The sequence below is a fragment of the Cryptotermes secundus genome, unplaced genomic scaffold (assembly GCF_002891405.2).
Source record: "Cryptotermes secundus unplaced genomic scaffold, Csec_1.0 scaffold391, whole genome shotgun sequence".
NCBI classification, from domain to species: Eukaryota; Metazoa; Arthropoda; class Insecta; order Blattodea; family Kalotermitidae; genus Cryptotermes; species Cryptotermes secundus.
This window is the reverse complement of record NW_019737394.1, coordinates 1,675,331-1,698,786: the sequence shown is the minus strand read 5'-3', so window position 1 is coordinate 1,698,786 and position 23,456 is coordinate 1,675,331. Positions and strand designations below refer to the sequence as shown.

General features: G+C 38.8%; 1 protein-coding gene across 14 annotated transcripts in view; it reads left to right on the top strand.

The window, feature by feature from the left end:
• LOC111870311 (A-kinase anchor protein 9) overlaps nt 1-23,456 on the top strand; it is a 193,618-nt gene that overhangs the window by 91,685 nt on the left and 78,477 nt on the right. For 13 of the 14 annotated variants that reach the window (XM_033753790.1, XM_033753798.1, XM_033753802.1 and 10 more), the window contains 5 exons: nt 1,824-1,957; nt 7,932-8,099; nt 13,315-13,356; nt 18,515-18,619; nt 20,699-20,845. In XM_033753790.1, the coding sequence (XP_033609681.1) occupies nt 1,824-1,957; nt 7,932-8,099; nt 13,315-13,356; nt 18,515-18,619; nt 20,699-20,845 (596 nt within the window). The remainder of the gene's footprint in view (nt 1-1,823; nt 1,958-7,931; nt 8,100-13,314; nt 13,357-18,514; nt 18,620-20,698; nt 20,846-23,456) is intronic. The other variant, XM_033753792.1, reaches the window with a different exon arrangement.

Here is a 23,456-nt window from a genome sequence, read left to right as displayed (position 1 = left end):
AGAAAAAAGGGTTATAACTTCCTATGAGAAACATGCTATGATGGTAAAATTTGATGTACATATTTTTTAAGATTATTCTTACTGCTGGCTCATTTGAGCTATAAACCATTTTTTTTATTTGACATTTTACAGCATTCCTTTTGTATGAAAACTGGCTTGTCAACTAACCGTTGATATATTGAAATGTGTTGGCTCTTGAAATTCTGTTATCAGAGCTTCAGAAATGAAATTCATTTCACAAAACGCAAAATGCTGCTATTTTTAAGATTGTGGTCTTCTGAGTTGTGTGCCATGTAGTTTTGTTGGTGGACACAGACATTTCGGAGGAATGTGCTGCCTACATCTTCACATTTGAAAGTTTGTGTAAGCAAGTTAAATGGAGGTTGTTCGTGAGACCCAAGGAGAGGAGATTAAGATAGGAACCTGTGCCTGGCCAGTGGGAAGAACCTGGACAAACATGGACAAAAATTGACCATTGCAAGGGGCATGCTGGTTTATTGTCACGGGTGGAACTAGAATACTGAGAGAACAGACATTCTCAGGGATCCAGTGTTGTTTTCTGGAGGAAAGTGGAGTTGTATGGGGAATGAGCAGAACTGGCCCTTTACAAGGCCACCATAAATCTTTCCACAGGCAAGAAATTTGGACTTCAGGGGGGGCAATAACCTGCATGCTTCAGCTGTGAAGATGGAGAAAGCATGTTCCTTCAAGACATCAATGTCCATCCACAAAACTGAGTGGTGTCACAACCCAGAAGGCCACAACCTTAAAATCACTGTTGTGAAAACACCAAAACTCTTTGGTTTTGTTATAGTTAATTTAGTTATTGGGGCTTCAAGTGGAAACTCCATTTTTTCCTTGCAGGGATACACATTATTGGGAGGTAAATGTATAAGACATACAAATAATATTGTTTGAGATATGCTGTAGTTTGAAAATAAGTTTTAATACTCCAGAAGGAAGTAGATGTTCCGATTATCTAAGTTAAATTTTCGTTTTTAATTTATTCATGTATCTTGTTACTATTCCTGTGAGTAATTTTCTGTTTCAGCATGGTTTTAAATGGCTGTTTACATGTTAGGGTATTTATTTAGGAAAATATGTTACAGAGTTATTGTAGGTTGTGACATGGCTCAAGCGGTTAGTCGCTGTCTTCCCACCGTGGCGGCCCGGGTTCAAACCCGGGTCTGGTGAAGTGGGATTTGTGGTGGACAAAGTGGCGCTGGGGTAGGTTTTCTCCGGTTACTTCGGTTTCCCCGCCAATCTTCATTCCACCAAAAATTCTCCATCATCATAATCACCCAGGGCAGGTACAATAGGCCAATCAGTGACCGCTGTGCCAAGTGGATCCAACTGGATTCAACCCCCCCACTATGTGAATTTTACAGAGTTATTGTGCTCATAATATGATGAATAATTACAATGCATGTAATATGTTGTGGTCCTAGTGGTTTGTGACAGTGATCCAGTTTCATTTCAGGAGAATTTTCTTTGGGTGTTGTTTATTATGTGCATGGAGTAGAACATGCAGACGATTACAAGCTTGGTCTGTGATCGTTTTCATGTAGAAAGGAAAGATGCCTATTCTGTTGTGACAGATAAGGATATTTCTTTCTTGTTAAGCCTTGCGGACCCCCATAAAATGCTTATCCTTTCTGGCTACCTGAAGGTGCAGACAGAGTAAGCTTCTGAAATGTATGTATTCTCTGTCACTGCAGTGGACAATGTTTGAAGATAATTCTTGAATTATTGTAGTATGTTGTAGCGCAATGAGTCAGCTATTGAATTAATCCTTTATGACTGAAGGAAAATTGTGCTTGCAGCACGTTCAGTCCTGAGTGAGAGGGCATTTGGTGATCATAAGTCCCCACATCTCAAATTAATTGAGGAATTGTGCCAGGAAGGTGATCGTCTGTCAGAAGAGGCTCGCAAGGAACGAGATGACTTGCAACAACAGGCAAGGATCTTTCTTGACTCTTATAATTGAATTGTTGCTGCAAGTAAATATGTGTAAAGTCTGTGAATGTAGCCAGTGTGTTTGTTGTTTAGGAATGCGAAAGAGCATTGTGGCTTGTAAATGTTAGCATTTGCTCCACCTGCGCTTGTTTATACATTGTATAATTGTTTGACAGTCATCTGTTTTATTAAAATGTAGCAGTTTATGTGGTCAAATAAGTTCTGCATTACTGAGACATTTGAGTGAAGGTGTGTGATGTAGACAGATTGGACTGGCTCTGTTTGATGGATTTGACAGTGAGTTTTAACATATTCCTGTAAATATTTGGAGAAAATATCACATGAAATGTTCTCATACATTGCAGCAGAACATTGTCTTTCAGCTTCCCCTCTTCTTTATATTGTATGTTTGTGCATCTACTATGTGAATGAAATTGTTAATTTTTTAATTTTTGTTATCTTTCATGCCTTTCTTCTAATAAGAGATTATACCTTCCTACCATTCTCAGATTTCATTGTAATGAACACAGTTTAGTGGATTGGTTAGAGCAGGCATGTCCAACTTCAAATAGGTTGTGATCGACTCTTTATTGTCAAAACTGCCAGTGATCTACCACCCCCTCGTATCGTCGTACCTCTCTTTAAGCAAAAATATTGGTAAAAATAACACGACACATGATGTTTGTTGTAAAAGCAACATACATCGAAAGTACAGACTACTTTAATACGTATTTTCCCTTCAAAATATGAATATAATCATATATTACAAGTGAATTTACATGCTCTACACGTATAATTTCCTTATAGGCCTATGAGATCGACCAAATATTGTCCCGCGATCGACCAGTCGATCACGATCGATGCATTGGACATGCCTGGTTTAGAGGAATGGTATTAGAATGCTGGAAGTACAATGGGAAATTTGTATACATTTGATTTTATTTGTATTTCTGTCAGGTTTCATTAGACAGTCCCCACTTGATTCACGGGGTTTGCTGCCAAGAGGTCATTAATGTTTCAGAGAAGAATAACAACACATCCAGGCTTTGTGACATAGCATGTTGTGCTGTTTTGCTGTTTGTATTCACAGCTGTTGCTATATGTGGGTGCTTAGATGGGAACAGTTGATGTTGGGTCTGACGTGAACAAAATAATGCAGGAATATGTTAGTGAATGTTGACTCCTCCTATGGTGATTAAGAATACAACAAATGATATACATTGCTGTTGCATTTAGAAAGCTGTGACAAATGAGTTCATAAGATAATATTGTAATCAAGCATCCTGTTGCATTAATGTATTGCCACGTGTATGGGTACGTGTTACCACAATAATGGGTTGTCATTCAGATGATTAAGACTTATTATCACCTTGGTTACAAGTACTCTTAATCACACTTAAATATAGCGCTATTGCAGATTTACACACTTTCCAGTTCACCATTGCACATGTACTAGAATTCTCTGTTTAAACTAGTTGTCTCCTGGCAAGGGATCTCAACACAGAAACTGTCACTTAAAATCACTCTGAAGTTGAGGTTCCCACATTTTCTAGACAATCGGCTTATAGATGGAAGCAAGGTTGTCAGCCTTATGTGCTGGCTGCCCTTTACTCCCAAGAATATTCCAAGAATATTCCTGGTACTCATTTCTATTAGAAGCTGAGTTGACCCCAGGGCCATAGTGCGGCTGGAATTGAAAAAATCAAGTGACCTCATCGGGACTTTAACCCATACCTTTCTGCTTGTAGCTTAGTGCTTCAACCAAATATGCTACTGCATAACTTAGTAGCCCCCATTAAATGATAGACCTGTACTATGTGGTTTTATTAATTCTTAAATTGGATTTGATTGCACTTAATTTTATACACACTAGACTTGTGATTATTTGTGTGTGGATTGTCTGAGTCTTGGATTAACACAGAACTTTTGGAATCAGTTATTGATTAAGCTTTTCCATGATGATATATTTCCTATTACACCTGTTTTAGTAATATGTTTCACTTATACTTTGTGTTGAATTTCATTAGATTGTTCATCATCTTACCCTGCAGCAACTTTTTATTTCATTATTTTATTTTTGTCCCAGCCGATGCAGAAGACATTTCTCTAACTGTTTAGTTACCAGCATTAGAACCAGTAAGTAATACTTCAGTGTGGATGATGGGTATTTTCATCTTGGATGATCCAGTGTTTTTATTTACTCACATTGCTTCTTGCCTCCATTACCACAGATAATTGAGAGTATGTTGTACTGATTCTGTTAGACTTTCGTTGTAATTATGCACGAACTTGCAGTTGTGTGTCTGATGTTTTTGTATTTCCTTATTCATGTGTATTTTGTTATTTGATATTGCACAGTACAACACATATAATGGGCTACAGAACTGAATTTCTTTATCATAAGTTTTGTAATGTTTAAGGAAGGGGACACTTTTAGTGATGTTATTGAATATAAAAAAAAAGTAAAGCTATCCCTGTACCAGGCCATGAAGGCCCATAGGGTTGTGATATTTGAGGATCCCACATTTTCTAGACAGTCAGCTCAAGGATGGCGCTAAGGTTGTCAGCCTTAAGGGCCGGTCGCGCTTTACTCAGGAAATTATTTAATTAATTCCTGGTTCTCATTTCTGTTAGAGGCTGAGTCAACCACAGGGCCATAGTGTGGCTGGAAGGGTTAGGTCAATTGAAGAAAATCCAATGACCTCATCTGGACTTGAACCCACGACCTTCCGGCTTTTAGCATAGTGCCTCAACCACTATGCTAACAGTGGAAGATATAATCACATCATACATTGTATTTGGCATACAGTTACTTCAGAAGTATGTTGGATGAAACTGTTGTAGCACTATTCACCACCATCCTTCTTAAGCTAGTAGTTACTCAGCCACTGAAGAAATTCCCTGCTTCTAATGAAATCTCTGGTCACAAGATTTCATATTATATTGGGTATCTGGACATTTTAAATTTTAAATTACTACCGCTAATTGTTTATCCAGTTCGCAAAACTAGTTTTAACACTCATTATACATTCCTATAAACACAAGTTTTTGGGCCCTGAACTGCATAGTAGCTGAAACTACTGCAAGTACTGTTAGAAGAGTGATACCTGACCATATCTCAGATAGTTGGATGCTGGTTTGTCACTGCAAGGGTGTAGGGTGATGCATATTGATTCAAGTTAAACTGAGAAGTATGTAAATACAGTTGGTAGCATGTGAAGTTACCTGTTTTCTTACATAGAAGCGCAGTTGTTGTCCAGTAGGTCTTTGTTTTGACTTATGAAATCCAGTCCTATTAACCTATTTTACATATGTAAGATTTGAGGCTTCCACGGCGGTGACTATGAAGAAAGCAGTCTTCTGGGATTTGGCACCGTGTATATGTGGTGTTAACCGACGTTTCGGAGGCGATACATTCCTCCAAAACGTCAGTTAACACCACATATACATGGTGCCAAATCCCAGAAGACTGCTTTCTTATTTTACATACTTGTACGTTGGTGAATTATTTATTGTATGGATTTTTGTTGACTTAATCGTAGGAATATGAAGACTTTTTAAGTGATGTTATGTAGCATGACACAGGAACAAAATATTGTCATGTATGAGGGGTTTGCGTGAATAATAATAATGGGTTCTGGAATGGATGATTGGATTTATTGACACTTTTATTACATTTATAACCAATTATAACATCTCATATTCAATCTTCAGCTGAACCCTTCTTCCTTGACCACCAAGGTCTTTCTGTATTATGCTTCCCATTCTACAACTGACAGCAAATTAGCTTCATTGTCCCCTATAACCCTTTGGCAAAGACCACGCACAGAAAACACATTGAGAACACCGTATTGTAGCCGTACCACTGACACCACCATCTTTATTTGTAATCAATATTTCTTTTTAGAGTAATTATACACAAGAGGTAGCAAGGAACACTCAAGGGTGACTTAGCCCGATTCTTGGTTTCAAGAATAGGGCCTGCTTCACTGCTACAAAGACCAGACAGGAAGCACCCCGCAGAGTTTTCCTGGAAATTCAGTTAGAAAGTTGACCGGCGGGATCCTTTGGTAAAGTTACACTTGACAAGTTTTGAACCCCGTAAGTCAAAAGTGGGAAGGCCAGCAACCCACGCTACTGGTATAATTTTTCAAGCAGCTGTCAAAAACGACGTTAGGACTTTAAGGTCCAAAGTCCCAAATTAAAGTTATGTGATTGGAGCAGTGAGAATTATGGTTAACTCCCTAAATTCGAATTGTTCCAATCAGCAGAAATTAGGGTAGTAACTTGGAGGCGGAGCTGAAGCCGCGAAGATTTCTTGCTTCGAAGCAGGGTCAGTCTGCGAGAAGAGTCTCTGAACAACCCTCCAAGTGTACAGCCGGAAAACTAGCATCACTGGCAGTTTGGGTTAAAAAAAAATCAAAGTTAAAACAAAATTATGTTTAAGTGTTTGCAGGAACAATCTCTGGATAACTCTTCTAAATTTAACGTGAAATTTTCTTTGTGCTAAAAGTATAAGTGAAAGTGCAATTCTAGGGGTTGTGCTAAAAGAAACAGCCGCTAACTAACTAGCCAGGGGTCCGGTCGCCAACGTTGGAGAGATTTCCAGGTGTTTTAAGGAAGTGCAACAAGTGCTGTTAAATGTACGTGTGTAGCAAGATTGGCTAATTAAACAGTGTGTGTTAGTGCCTACCTAAAACACTCTTCTCTTTCCCGCTGACGTGAGGCCCGTATTCACCCTGAGACCGAATCTCATCGCTCCAGTGAGAACGCAGTACCTAGCACCTGTAGTTTCCAGTTCATCCCCCCTTTTCCCCGAAATGTAAGCCGTTACAGTAAGCCTACTGGCGCCCAGCACTCTGATAACCCATACCCCACAAACTATTATCCACCAGAACAACAAAAAGGGAAACAGAACTGGATAGGAAGGATGCAGCAGCAACCTGCCAACTCAAAGTAACAACAGGTGAGAGGGAACAGCTAGAGGAGCAGATGCAACCAGCAACCAAAGGGCTCTTCAGAGGACTGCCGGAGAAGGATGGTTAGAAGGAGTGGCACCCAACGCAAAGGGCCTTAACGCACTAGACAGTTAGAGTATGCATGGAAAAGTGTTTGCATCGCCCAGCAATGGATATCCTCAATTGTTGACCAGATGTGCTCACTAATACATTGCCTAGCAGTGGATGCCCAGTTGTCACGTGCATAAGTGGGAAGGTGTTTACTGGGCTGTTGCCTAACAATGGATATGCTTCACAGTGTTTTACTGTTCGTATTTCACATCTTACTTGAGTTATGGTTTATTTTACAGTGTTGCCAGTAGCTGGACTGTGTGGCATCAAGTAATGTGATGAGCAATGAATAATGAATTGAAAAGGTTACAGAAGGGAGCAGTTGTGGCCTAATTTGAGGTACTGTCCCAGCACTTTCCTGGAGTGACTGAAGAAAAACACAAAAAATTTACATCTACAGTTCATCTAAATAATTGAGTTTGTTTTCTGAAGTTTAGTTATGATCCTGGGGGCACGCCGTAGTGTAGTTGGTTGAGGCACTATGCTACAAGCCGGATGGTTGTGGATTCGAGCCCCAATGAGGTGGATTTTTTCAATTTACCTAATTTTTCTAGCTGCACTCTGGCCCTGGGGTCAACTTAGCCTCTAAGAGAAATGGGTACCAGGAATCTTCCTGGGGGATAAAGGACAGCCAGCACGTAAGGCTGTGAGCCAATTGTCTAAAGAAAATGTGGTAGCCTAGCTGTCTCATAACCCTATGGACGTTGACGGCCTGTTACAGGGATAGCTTTACCATAATTATGATCCTAAAACTATGATCCACATGCTCTGTTATATGCTATTTGCAGATCTATTACAAGCCATCTTGGAACTACTAGAGTGTGGGAAAAATCATCCCCCCAACATTGTACTTGCATCTGTCACCAATTCATCCATCATCTCTTTACATATTTTATTTTTTGATAGGTAGAGGCTGCAGATAAGCAGCTGCGTGCCACACGTCTCTTCTTGGAAGAGCAGGCTGCTGAGCGAGAACAGGAAAGAGACGACTTCTTGCGGGAGATTGCCAAACTGCATGGACAGATTCGTGAACGAGATCATGACCGCACTGAACGTGAGCGTCTCACAAAAGAGGTTAGTTTATCATTTTCCTGGTTTAACTTTGGAGGTTGTCAGTCAGGTTATAAGTAACGTGACATGAAAAATTTGCCACTCAGACCTCAGTACTGCATGTTACATGACATTCTGTTGGTGAACAGACAAGAGCATCTGGAAAATAATTGTTGTGGAAGTTCTTTTATGTTGTAAGATAATCAGAAAGGTAGCTAAGAAGAGTAAGAGATAAAAATCATGTTTAGCAATATATGGAAGTAATCTGATAATATTGTTGTGAATATATTTTTGAATTTAATGTTAAAAATGACTCAGATATATGTCCGATTTTATATTTTTGTCCTACAGAATAATACATATCATGGTTTCTCAGACCGGGTTTGCTCTAATGGGGTTTGCTGAATTCTTGATTGTTTGTGTTGTTGTTGTTGTTGTTGTTTGTTGTTATGTGAAGTCCTCATTTAATGTTCCTTCACTTGAGGTTTTCTGTCATTTAATGTTCAGTTTCATAGATCCCAAATTAGTGGCAAGTCAGTAACATTTAATGGAGATGTTTTCAGAGACTGTAACTGCAGTTAACAGACACTGATAGAGGTAGATATAATGGATTTTTTAATTAATTCTAGTGACATCAATAACTTTAATGGGGGAATCATATAAATTTACATATTGTTTTAAGGGTTCATGGTATTACAAATTTTTTTATTCCCTGAATTAAGTTGATTATGAATAAATTGTAAATATTATATCTTAATTTGTTTGAAAGAAGCCATTTTTTGGATTTGCCATATGTGTCTATTTATCTTTCTGCACTTAACAAAATTTTTCACAGATATAAACATTTCAGTATTAAAAAAAGTTCTGGTTACATTACTAATAACATTGCAAAGAAAACTTCCTTGTGTTGAACTTGAGGTTCTCCCAGCAGTGACTGAGAAGAGTGCAGTCTTCTGGCATGTAAAGCTGTTTAGTTTGGGAAAAGTGCAATGTTTTGGAGGAAATCACATCCCTCTCAACAGGAAGCGAACAGCAGCCAGAGCAATTAGAGTTTGCCACTTGCTTCTTGCCTGGCTTACTCTATGACCCTGAAGACAGTGACAGTATATTCCTTTGAGACAACTGCACTGCATGGCGTTACATCCCAGACAACAACAAAATGGTGTACCTCAGCTGAGTTCTGGGGCTGTGGTATTGTGTTAGCTCTTAGGAAGCATCTCACTTCGCAGGAGTAGTAATACATGGAATATGGGTGGAGAGATGATTGTGTGGAAGTGCTCAAGGAAAGTCTGTTTGAGTTCCATTTTGTCTACCACAGATTGGGCATGGACTGCCATAAGATTGAAGCTAGACCATGATGCTAGCAGAACAAGTTTTATAATATATAATGAGACTGGACCAGACTGGATTAGGCTTGTGAAACGCAGAGTCCTTGAAGTTGATTGTTTGTTCCACTTGAATGAATGAATGAATGAATGAATGACTGAATGTATGAGGGGTAGGCCTTCTCGGCCCTTGCACCGTGACCTACAGTGGTCTATTGTGCTTCCCCTTTTGATTATCCCCTCAGCAATCCTGCGCTTCAAATGAGGCGCAGGATTTTGTACGTGGGGGCATCAAAATAATCACTTGGTTCCATAAAGTATTGACCCTAGTGACATAATCTTAAGTAAGCTAAGGCCTCACATTCACACAGGATATGTGTGGCTGTTTCATTTTCTTCTTGACACCTCTCACAAGTGGGACTGTCACTTAGTACCAGTTTGAAGAGGTGTACTTTAAGGCGACAGTGGCCTGTAAGTAGTCCTACCACCCATCGTAGCTGGGTCCTCTTTTAACTTCTCACGTTTGTCCAGCCCCTGATTGCCTGTCTGGCAACTCCTACAGAGATGCCACAGGCTGGTTCAAGTCGTATGACGGATATTCAGGTCCAATCTTGGCCAATTGGTCTGCTGTTTTGTTTCCAGCAATACCCTCATGCCCCGGCACCCATATCAGTTGTACCCTGTTATGTTTGGCCACTTCCATGAGAGTTAGGTGGGCATTCCACACCAATTTTAAGTTGATCTGGTGTTTGTCATGCGCTTTAAGTGCAGCTTGGCTGTCAGATAGAATGTAGATGTTCCTATTTCTATAATTCCTATCTAAATTCTCCATAATACATGCCATAATGGCATATACTTCTGCCTGGAATACTGTCGTGTACTGCCCAAGGCTGAAACTAAGTTTCCGCCTCATGCCATAGCAGTACACACCAGCTCCAGTGCCCTTATTTATCTTGGAACCATCTGTATACCAGATCCCCCCCCCCTTTTCTATCAGGCTGAAACCTGTCTTCCCATTCACTCCTGTCAGGAAATCTGACTGTGAAGGGTTTTTCATATACATGTCTCAGTATCATTTTGTCAGACCCCATTTGTAATATGGGTTCCTTTTTCATGTCCTGAGTTATGTATGCATGCATGGCCGAAACTATCAGATCTAGGTTTCCATTGACCACTGCACTGGAGATGGTAGATTCCTGCCCTGGCCTCTGCCTCCTACTGTATATGCAGTGGGGGGAGTCCAAGGAGTATCCCCAGTGTAGCTGTTGGAGATGTTCAAATTGCTCCTATGATACCCAAGCAAGCCAACCTTTGCAGTTTGCTAAGTTCTGCCTTGCTTATCTTGAGTTTAACTCTGGACCACATACTGTGGTGCCGTATGTAATTATGGGTCTCACAACCGCAGTGTATATCCAATGCACAACGTGCGGCTGCAGTCCCCAGGTTTTACCAAACATGCTTCTGCTTGTCCAAAAAGCCTTATAGGCTTTGTTGATGACCATGTCCAGCTGCTTTTTCCATGTCAGTCCTTTGTCTAATTCTAGACCAAGGTACTTGACATCGCTGGAGAGCTGGATTGCCTTATTGAAGAGGGTTCCTTAAGGTCCTTTATATTTCTCTTCCTAGTAAACGGTATAATTACCGTCTTATTTGGATTGATGCATTCCACTTAGTTCTTTGAAGTTAGCACTTTTAGCAGCCATTCACTGAAAACAGAATATTGCAAAACATCATGTTGGAGTGTTTAGAGTGCTGGATGTGGTGGTGAAGGGAGGTTGCGTCTACCACTACAGTCAATCTGAATCTTGACCATCTGAGTTTAGCTCATTAATCATGTTCCAAATTTAAATATTTTTATTTCTCATGCTTTTTGTTTGGTGACTTATTTTTTATGAACTTTATGAGAATGCAGATATCTGGATAGTATCAATTTGGCAGGTTATGTTCTATCTACATCATCTTAATTGTGGGACTTTGAACCTTATAGATAAATTATATAGGAATGAGATCTAAGGTTCTCACAGTGATGACTGAAGATTCACCTACATATATGTCAGAGGAATATGCTGCTTCCTTTGTCAGGGTAAGGACTGCTAGCATTCTTCAGATTATAGTGGAACACCCATCTAATGTTTCTTTAAGATGTTTCCCACATTTAATATTCAGTTTCAGCTATCTCAAGCCAATAACCCCAGTGTCAAATTGTCTCAATTTATGATTTTCCTTAGCTTAATTCTGAAATCATCTGGTCCCTGAAGAAACCATGAATGGGGGGTTTGCTATATTTAAGATGCCATTGTTAGCGTAGATGGTTAAGACACTATGCTACAAGCTGGAAGGCAGCGGGATCCAATCCTGATGAGGTGGATTTTTTTTAATTTACCTCATTTTTCCAGCTGCAATATGGCCCTGGGTTCAACTGAGCCTCTAACATAAATGAGTACCAGGAATATTACTGGGGTTAAAGGGCGGCAGGTGCATAAGGCTGACAACCTCACCTCCATCCATGAGCCGATTGTCTAGAAAATGTGGGAGCCTCAACATCTCACAACCCTATGGGCCTTCACGGCTTGTTACAAGGATACTTTTACTTCTTTTTTTAATTCTTGTATTCAGTGCCCTGTTTGAAGTACTCATTTTTCAGTACTAAATGTCTTGGGGCCTCTGAAAAGAGAACTTGAACATCTATCCACACTTCAGCATGATGATGTCTTTGTGACCTTGTTTTGTTATGTCCTCTTCCTAACTATGCATTATATCATCATACCATATATTTCTTTCAGTTTTTAGTTAATCTTGCCATTAATATGTACTGTGTTGAGATAGCATCATTGACATAGTAGTAGTATGGGGGCAGTACCTTCATTTTATCAAAATGATTGCTTGCTGGCTGGATATGCTTTATAGTTGAAATATATTAAAAATAAATAGCTCTTTTGCCCGTATTGTGTTTGCTCGTATAATGAACACCTAGGCTTTATGATTGAAAGTTATAGAATACAGTTTTTTATCACCTATCTACCTAGAATTTGAAAATGCCCTCTGAGATTACTGTCTTACTAAAAATGTAACTTGTGAAAATGCATATGAGTGAAGAAGATCCACATGTCACCCAGTGGTAGTGAACTCAGCTTTGTTCCCTACCAAGTTGTAATAAATCACTGATGTGTTTGTATTTATCTTCTCCCTCTCTACTCAGAGCTGCAACTGGAAGTCAGACTTATAGGCTTGGTTGACTAAATTTTGAGCCATTGTGTATTTCCAGAATATTTTTTTCAAATTGGGATAGCGTTATTGGTACAGCAACTAGCTACAGTCTGGACGACCAAAAGTTTGGAGTTTGAGTGCCTGTAGGGTATAGAATTCTCTCTTCTCCACGTTATCCAGACTGGCTCCAGGGTTCAGCCAACCTCCTATCCAATGACTACTGAGGGCTCTTTCCCCAGGGGTAAAGCGGCCAGGGTGTGAAGCTGACCAGTCACCTCCAACTAGTGCCGAGGTCAAGAAAATGTGAATCTATACACTCACTCCCCCATACACCTTCATGGCATAGTGCTTAATTATATAAGCACAGGGACAACTTTACCCTTTACTTGTATGTTTTCCAGTCTTTGTACATTATTCATTCTTGTTACAAAAGTTGAAATAATTCTGAGATCCAAGTTAAAGAAACTCAAGTGAAAACTGTGGCCATTACACGAGGAAATACAGGAAGTTGATTGGTAGACTATCTGCATATGACTCACTACTTCTGTTAGGGTATATCTCACATCTTGGAACACTAGCATTTACATACTAATTTGAATATGATCTGATTTGGTGATGGAGTAATTGTTGTTTATCTTTTGTTTTCCTGACCATGCACCCCACCCTTCTCTCTTTCTCTTCTTGCAACTGTTTGCTGACGCACAAAGGATGCAGTAGAGGGCAGTGAGAAATTTATCAGTGTTCCGACAGTGAGTCTCACATCACATTGTTTGTTATAACTAACCACATAGTAAAAGTGTTTTTCTGCTCTCTGCTGTGCTTGAGTGACTAGGTGTGGCCACTGTACATTTTGATGGGAAGTTTAAGAATTTGTTCTGCAGTCTGTGGTAACAGCAATGTGTAATGTGTAGTATGAATCAGAGTAATATTTATACACTTTACTCCAATTGCTTGAGCTAGTAACATTGTATGGTATGATTTTTAAAATAGACTTTTCTAATTAATGGCATAACACTCTTGCCTGTGGTATAATAAAAGAAAGAGTCATACATTATTGTGAATGAAAAAGAGAGGACATGACCGACATGTTTCAGCAGTCTGAAAACGTGTCAGTGTTTTGAATCTGTGATAGTGGTACAGTCTGTATATAATATATTTGGAAAGTTTACACTTACCACACAATGTTGTTTGTGCCTTTTTGCATTTACATTGGTTTAGTAGAATCCTTTTTAGTGTGTAGTCATCATGAATTTGTAATGTATGGCATGTTCTATATCCAGCCCTACAGGGAGATGATTGGATCCATGAAGTGAAAATAAATGTAAATGTAACAATTCTGTGTAATTCAAAATAGAATTTCACTTTTAAACGTGTTAAGATTGATACAGATACTGCTTGGAAAACAGCTACATGGAATAAGATGGAAGGGTGGCATTTGGATGGATTTACAGAAAACAGATTGAATTTTTGTATAAATGGTTATTTTACACATAGTAGGATATATAGGTGATTTTCCAAAGCACACACATGTAAATCATTTCTACATCACATTATTACAGATGTGACATCTTTGTTTCCCTCCAGCCATGACTTTCGCATTTTTGACATTTAATTTGTCACTTAGACCACCACAGACTGCTTTTTTCATATAGTTTTTATGGATTATCGCTGGACGTAATCATATTCACATAACTAAAACTGTAACATACTTTGAGTAGAAGAAGGTGGCCTTCTTTTGAGTTATTTCTCAGTTAATATATCAACATTTTCTCATCTACATAGGCTACATAACATCAGATGGGATTATGCCTGTCAATTATGAATTTGGAATGTGTGGGAGAAACATGTGTTGCTTATTTTAAGGTACTCTCCCAGTAGTTTTCTGTAGGGGATGGAAGGACTGCCACAAAAGTCTTTAGTTGAATAGCCAGCCACTGGCCCAAAAATGAAATTTGGAACCATTTGGCTAGGAAGTAACAGTGCTAACTGAATCAGCACAGGCAGTTTTCTGCCACATGCATGATATTGGTTTTGTTATTTCACCTAACAAGCTACCCATATCAGACTACCATGGAATTTCCTGTGTTAATCTTATTGGTTTCGTTATTTTTAGGAAGTATGTAAATGCAAGTATTTTGAACATTTTTAATGAAGCAAAATGAAAATGAGTTTTTTCACATGTACTGTATGAATAGTTGGTTGGTGATCTGTATGTTATAAGTTCAGAAGCACTTAAATGGTGTGGTTATTTGCACTGAAAGCTCAGAATTATAAATAATATTGGTTAATATTTTTATGTTTCACATATTCAGAATAATTGTGTTATATAGATGTCCTCATAATGTTTGGTTTAGAAATGTTGGCCAACCTGTAACAAGTTACAGAGCGAAGAGAAACACTTGTTGCATGAATATATCAAACAGAATACAGATTAATGGCTGTGTTGTCTGTCTCAGTTACTCTTCAACACAAGCCAGTAATCTGTAATACAGTTTTGCATGGAGCTACTAACTTGCATGTTAGGCTTTTTAGAATTTGCATGTTAGTGTATGGTAAATACTGCTATTCACAAAGGTTATGTTTTTGTAAACTCATGCAAATATGGAATTTGCATATGCTGAGACAGTAATTCGGTGGAAGAAATGGTGTTGGGTTTATGGCATGAGAAAACAGAGAGCAAATGTATGAGAACATAGCCAAAAATAAGTAAATAATAATATATTATGTATTAAATATGTATGTATGTATTGTGTGCATGAGTAATAATATTGATATAAAACTACTATGGTGATAAAAATCTGAATCTTCCAAAGAGGGCAATTGAAGTGTGTTGAGGCTGGGTGAGACAGGATTTGGGGTGAGAAAACCTGTTGATAATCACTTGTTATGCTGTTTCCTGCGGTCCCTTTTGAATTTGAGAATAGGGGCAGGCTGAAACATCAATTCCACTCATAATTTTGAGACTCCCCTCCATGAAAGGATCACAATCTATCACTTTGACTATCTGCGCTACAAAGTATGGGCTGTGAATGTACTTATTTGCATGGCCAAATATGCATGAATGTAGAGTGGACATATATTAGATGTATCACAAATTTATGAATTACATGAATGATGAAGTTGTAAATATGGAGGGTTGACTGTGTTAATGTTGGCTTATTTTAATGTTCATATATGCTGGATTCTTTATATCCTTCTAAATAGAGTACCAGTAATTTCATAAAAATGAACGGCTGTTAGCTCTTTCATCGATATGGATGAAACAGTTCTACTGCATGGAAAAGCACATTTGTGTTATGGATTCAAGTATTTTGCAAATGTATGTGAAGTAATGTATATCATAGATTCTTTGTTTCACAAAATTCTTCAGCCAGAAGCAAAAATTGAAAGGTGTATTGTAATGGTATATAAACATATACCAAATATATTCTTTGCTGTTTTGCATATGTCACCAGCTTCCATGTATATTTGCTTCAGACACAGAACCCCTGAAGAAAAATTATCCATGCTTTTTAGAGTCACAAATTATTTTGCCTTGTTTCATTAAATATTCACTATATTAAAAAATCACATGTTAAATAGTGCAGAAAATGAAACACATTGACAGATGAACACAGCTTCCCAATTTGCCTTCATTCCATGCATCTCATACACAAAACATATGATAAACATAATACATTAATGCTCTAGTTATCTAGTTATCAGATGAGTTTAAAGATAATATATTGTAACGTGTTTCGTTACTGCATACGCCGTGGAGATCGTTAATTGGTTTATTGAACAATCTACAAATATCGGCTACAATTAATTATCACAATGTTACGGGTTCCACAGTTTACAAACCCTACAACAAAATCTCTTAACACTATCTTCCAGAGTCTTCACGTATTAATTGCGCGGGAGCTATACAAGTCTCCTGAATTACACACTCCAAATATAATTGGTTATCACGAACTATCACTGATTCTCGCACACGCGTCTGTAGCTCGTAACTTGCGACCTGAGAACTCGTTGATAACACACTCGCTCGTAGGCTTGCTCGGAACTAACTGTGAATAGCCTTCGCTGTTCCTTATGTAGCCTCGTTCCGGACCATTGTCGTCTGGTGCCATGTTCTTAGCAACGCTGTCCGGAGTTGTTTACTGCTGCCTAGCAACCGCGATATCCCTTGGTGACGTTACCGCTGTTGACTCGCGTTGCATAGCTACCAGGTTGCGGGAACTCGGCTAACTTCGGCTCCGCTCGACACGTCACCGCGGGGAGAGTGGCGGGGTGATGACTCGCCTATTACGAGGTGCTTCGTTACCGCCACGTGCCGCTGGGGAGGTAGGGGTCCTCCGTTGCACAACATGTCACAATATGTTATACAGGGTGTTTCAAAAAGAGCTTTACAACTTTGAAAGCTTATATAAATTTATACAGAGTACATACACAACACTTTGAACTGTCATAATGTAGCAAAACACACCAAGTTTAATGCACGTGGTACTGTAGTACCCAATACTGTCACCGTGAGCACTCCCACAGTTGAAATCAAGATGGCTACTTTCACAGGTGCAGAGCGTGCTCGTGTGTTTTGGTTTGAAGAAACGAAGTCTGCTGCATACGTTCAAGGGAAATTTCGCACTCAGTATCACAAGGAACCTCCTAGTAGGCCTACAATTTACTACTGGCACAAGAATTTTGTTCAGACCGGATGTTCTGTGTGTCATGCCAAGCCACCCCGTTGGCTACATGTTTCTGATGCTACAGTGGAACAGATTAGGGAGAGCTTTGTTCGAAGTCCACGAAAGTCAACGTGACGTGCGTCTCGGGAAACTGGTATTCCAAACGTTACTGTGTGGTGAGTGTTATGAAAACACTTAAGTGTTACACTTAAAAGTGTACAAACTATCCATTGTTCAACACCTTACGGATGCAGATAAGGTGGTTCATAAGCAATTCTGTATGCAAATGTTTCATCGGATACAAGACGATGAGAAGTTTCTGGACTCCCTAATTTTCGCTGATGAGAGCACGTTTCATGTCAGTGCAGGATCTGGGGCAGCAAAAATCCACATGTCTCCCTGGAACATGTTTGTGATAGCCCAAAGGTGAACATGTTTCGCGCCCTCAGCAAAGAAAGAGTGTACGGCCCCGTCTTCTTCATGGAGACGACCATTACCGGTATCATATATCTGGACATGCTCCAAGAGTTCCTCATTCCACAGTTAGCTGAAGATGACCAAGAAGGACGCATTCACTTCCAGCAAGATGGCGCACCCCCTCATTACCTTGGAGAAGCGCGCAAGTACTTCAACACCCATTTCCCAGGTCGGTGGATTGGTAGAGCGGTGCCGATAGCATGGCCATCTTGTTCCCCAGATCTTACTCCCCTGGATTTTTTCTTATGGGGATTCGTTAAAGATCGAGTGTTCGTACCACCTTTGCCTGCAAATGTCGTTGAGCTCCGAACTCGAATTACTGCCTCAGTTGCAGAGATGCTACGTAGCGTGTGGCAAGAGACTGACTACAGGTGGGACGTCTGCCGCATTACCAATGGAAGTCACATTGAGCCATAGCTATCCGAGGTAAAACTCGATGTGTTTTGCTACAGTATGACAGTTTGAAACGTTGTGTATGTCCTCTGTATAAATTTATATAAGCTTTCAAAGTTGAACACTCTGTGTAATTAAGGGTGAAATATAAAGTACAAATTGCAACAGATGTAACCCGTAGCTAATATTTATCTTCTTGACTCTGTCTATCTCTTTGGCTTTGACAGGTTCATTATGGTTGGCTGAGAGGCAAACCCTTCCAACTATCCATTAGTAGTTGTTCAGTTACACCTGAGGCCAACCTCTTAATTAGAGCACTCATTTGGTATCTTGTAAAGCCTGAATTGATTTGTGTGTAATCTTTTGTCAGGTGGAGTCACTGGAATTGCAAGTGAAGGAGGCAACATGTGAACAGAAGGTCTTTGATCTCAAGAAGGAAGAGTTGGAAATGGAATTGAAAGCTGCCGTTGACAAGGTACTGTAGTGAGATTTGATTTGGTTCATCTTGGTCCAGCACATTAGCAATATTATAAAAGGTTATCAACTCTGTCCAGTGTGATGTTTTTTTATGTCTCCTTTTTAATCTTTCGTCTTTGACATGTTTCGGTCTGAGACACCATCTTCAGAAGAATATATCAATACAAGTGGAAACTACTATTACAGTGTGATTGGTCAGTATCAGTACATACATACAGTATCATTCCAATGTCATGAATGTAAAATCTGGTCCTTTAACAACTACAACGATGTGTCTGAATATATTAAAATATGTATACATTTTTACAATTTGTTTATTTATAAGTGTGGTTTAAAAATACTTTGTTAAAATTTAGAACCAATTCGGTTCATGTCCTTCATACTGCCTCTCTTTAAAGGAAATGGAGTGTCTACCATATCGTGGTTATAATAATTCTGTTTCAATTTTAGTGGACTCCATTTTGTTATGGTTCTTAAGTTTGCTGTATGTAGTCATATTGTAATGGATTTGCTGAAAGCATTTCTAGCCAACGGCTCGGTAAACAAGTTCTTATGTGCCACAATGGAAGCTGTGTCTTGGTGGATGAATTTTATGGCTTGTTGCTAAGCAACAGGCAATGAACTTGCTCGGTGGGTATCACGTGACTTGTGTTTCCTGTGGGTATGGTCCATGCCAAAGGTTTATAGGGGACAAGAAAGGTCATTTCCTAGTAGTCACAGCTGAGGAACTGTGAGTCAAAGACACAACGCAATCATGGAAAAGAGTTGAAAGTGCAGTGCAGTGTAGTTGAGAGTTACTTGCAAGAGTGGAGCTTGTGAAGAGCAGACTTTATGTATAATATTTAGAGTGTGTAATTCAGTGAGACTGTGTTATAAATCCATTGCCAGGAAGTGGATAGTGAAGACTAGTGGAAGTAGACTGATATTACTGTGGAGTGATTGTAAATTGTGTAAATCAGCAATAATGTTATAATTAATTGTAGTTATGACTGGTGAATATCCAATAAATTAATTCGCCAATCCAAACCCATGTTATTAGTCCCTAAACATGATAATATTTTCAGAAGTCTGACCACTCTGTATTTAGCAGGGATTGATCATTTTTTGTATGACGTATTTTCAGGCCAGTGATGAAACGTTTTGTCAGTAGCATATACAGTTTGAGGGGATAATTGTACTTCTTATTAAGATTATTTTTATTCAGTTGTAAGAGAACTTGTGCAAATTGACATTATCTGATGGTTTAAAATTCTGAAATCCTGAAAAACTCCATGTAAATGAAAGAAATATAATATTTCATCTAATTGTCTTTATCAATATCAGTCTTCATAGTTAAAAACATGGACAAGTACGTAGCAAATTCAGATATTCATACATTTATACTAGACAAAGATTCGAATTACATTATCCAACTTATAAATCAACCAGGCTCAAAAGGGAGTATCTTACACTGGGATTAGAATATTTAATAAATTACCACATAGTATAAAAAATTTATTGCAAAACTTAAATAAATTCAAATATTCCCTCAAAACAATTTTGCAGGTGGGCTCTTTTTATTCTTTAGATGAGTATTATAAATGGAAAACAGGGGATGATTGTGCTAATTACAGATAAATAAAATAACACTAGTCATTTTTTAAAAACTTTTATTGTATGATACGTATAATTCTCTAGATGTGCTTTTTCTCTACTATAGACAATGTTAATATGTATTTTATTATGATAATAAGTTGCAGTGCAAGTGTTATATGCATGTTGTATTTAATTATAACATTGTCCTTTTGTGTTTGAATTGTAAGAATATTGATGTGATTTGTATTTCAGTGTGGCACCATGGAGCATAGTGTTGATGATGACAGTAAATTTACTTGTATCAAGAGTTATTGCAACAATGGTTGTATATTAGTTGTAATATCTTTATGACGTCCTCTGGATTGATTTTGTAGTCACTTGGGCTTTGATGCGTTCTATATCCAGAGGTGCCATCACCAAATGTAGATCTGATGAACAAAAATAAATTGAATTGAATTGAATATATTCTGCATTTGTTAAGTATGAGGCTGTGTACTTGTAGATCTGGATGCTGCGCGATATAATTGGTGAGCTGGAGAGCCAGATAGAGACAAGGACAGAGCATGAGGCTGCACTGGAGCAGCAGTTACACCAGTTGCATGCTCTACTGGAACAGCAAGGCAGGACTCATCAGGAATTGACAGATGAGGTGAGTTACGCATCTTACAACTTGTCTTCATTCTTTGTACTGGATAAAGGGGTCAGGTCAATCTGTCCATCTGCATTTGATCTTCCAAACTATTGAATGAAAAATGTAAAGTTGTTATGTAAATTTTATTTTGGTTTATGTGGGTAGAATACAGCCCCTCCTCTACCCGAAAGTGAACTTGATGTTTTTAAAAAATGGTTTGTCATATAAAAATTAAGACATGACATAAAATGTAGGTCTCGTTATTGTCTGCACCTTTAANCGTAACCACATATAATTGAGCCGATTTTTAATATTAATTCAAATTGTAAGACAAGAGACATTTTTGAACGTCTGAGTACTGTTAAATATTTTCAAAAAATTTTATTATTACTATTATTATTATTATTATTGTTGTTTTATTATTATTATTATTATTATTATTATTATTATTAGTAGTAGTAGTAGTAGTAGTAGTAGTAGTAGTAGAAGTAGAAGTACTAGTAGTAGTAGTAGTGTGTGTGGTGGTGCCCGCACCTCCATAGGCATCAGTGAATTGTGCGTTATTGATTCTTATCCATATATTCATAATATTTGCCTTCTGGCCAAAATAATATTATTGAAATATAATATTGGCAGTACTCACCCCACCTGCACATGAAGTACCTCCAATAAGACCAGTTCTGTGATGTGAATATTTGTAGATTTAAAGAGAAGTAATGAAAGCTGAAGTTATTGACTGATTATAATTCGTATAAAATTATTGGGAATGCTACTCCTGTACCTCACAATTCCAGAAGTACTGGTTGCATTGTAAATGTCAACACACATGGTAACATTTTCCATTGGCACCCTGTTCATCTCTCTGATATGCATGGGAGCAGCAGTTCTCTGTTTCATTATTTATGTTTCTTGTCACATATTTGGACTTTTAACCTTTATTGCTGTCAGTGCTTTGTACAGTTTGGCTGGTCGAGCATTGCTTTTCTTCAGTGCTAATACCATTAGCCCCTTGATTAAAATATGGCTGTCAGATCTGTAGAAGCAAGAGATTTAAAATCCTTTCCCTGACAGTAAAGTTTTGGGCCCTAACTGAAGTCTGGCTGCAACCCCTGTAGTAGCTGGACAACAAAGATTAAAGGGCAGGGGAGAAAGTGAAACTGTGGGACCACAGAGGAAGCTTATAAAGTGGTGAATCCACCCGTGTAAATGTTTTATTTCCCCATGGTTGACATATTATCAACTTGCTGCTTATTGAAGAAAGCCATTGTCTGGGATGTGGTGCCATATAGATCTTGTGTAAACCAATGTTTCGGAGGAACGTATCGCCTCCATCTTCAGGGTAGAAAAATCCTTGAGCGAGGAACCAGTGTGAGCAGGTGACTGCAGCCACACAAGATTTACATGGTGCCACATCTCAGACGACAGCATTCTTCACAGTCACCACTGTGAAAACCTCAAATCTTAGTTGCTGCTTATTGATGTTAATTTAACATAAGAGGATATGAAGAATAAAAGCCCCTTGGGAAAAGGTAAAGTTGTCCCTGTGCTTAATTAGTTAAATATTATGCCATGAAGGCCTATGAGGGAGTGGAGGTATGGCTCTTTCTTTCTTACCCTTTCTTAACCTTGCCACTTTATCTCTGGCAAGTCCATTAGATAGAAGGCTGGCTGGGCCCCGGAGTCAGTCGGGATATTGTGGAGAAAAGAAAATTATCTCCTGACATTCTTTTCTGAACCTTCATGATGGTCTACTGGCACAAAAGGCTGTACCATAACCATCTCACATTTCACCAATTATATTTTGCTTCCCTGGGGTGAAGAAAAGTTCATTGGTGATGCAAAATGTCACAGTACTCAATATAATTACCCACTCATGCAGGTGGAGGAGAAGAATCTGTCAAGAATTAGTTGCCATTAACCAGAATTGGCCGCAGTACAAGGGACTTAGTCTTATTGGTGAGACCTCAGCCTCAAGTTCCTAGTAAGGCACCCAACATGTGGAACTTGAGATAGGAGTCTCACTAATGGCAACTAATTATTCTTATGACAGCTTTAGAAGAGAAAGCCAGGAGTGAAGAAGATAGTACCAAAATAACAATGTGCAATAATCTTTATCCTGCGGGTACAATTAACTGATTGTCCTGTTGAGCACTAATCATTGATGTCATGCCCAAAGCATGGCTGCAGGATTTATTCGATCAGGAGCATTGGGACAGTGAATGCTGGCTGGAGTTGTGGCATTTTAGAACTTCTGGCATGCTACAAGCAGTGCATAAAACAGCAGAGCTATCATGTAAGGGATTTGAGGATTTCACAGCAGTGGTTATGAAGATTATGGTCTTCTGGGATATAACTCTGTGTGGTCTATTGAAAGTCAACTGACATTTCAGATAAACATATTGCCTCCATCTTCAGCATTGAATAAGCTGAGCAAGATACCAGCATGAAAGCAGGTGGCAAGCCTGTTTTTACGCTGTATCATTGCTAGGCTTATTCATCCCTGAAGATGGCAGTAATATGTGTTGCCAGGTGGAAAGCCTGCTTTCATGTTGGTATCTTGCTCAGCTTATTCAATCCTGAAGATGGAAGCAGTGTGTTCATCCAAAATGTCAGTTGACTCTCAGTGGAC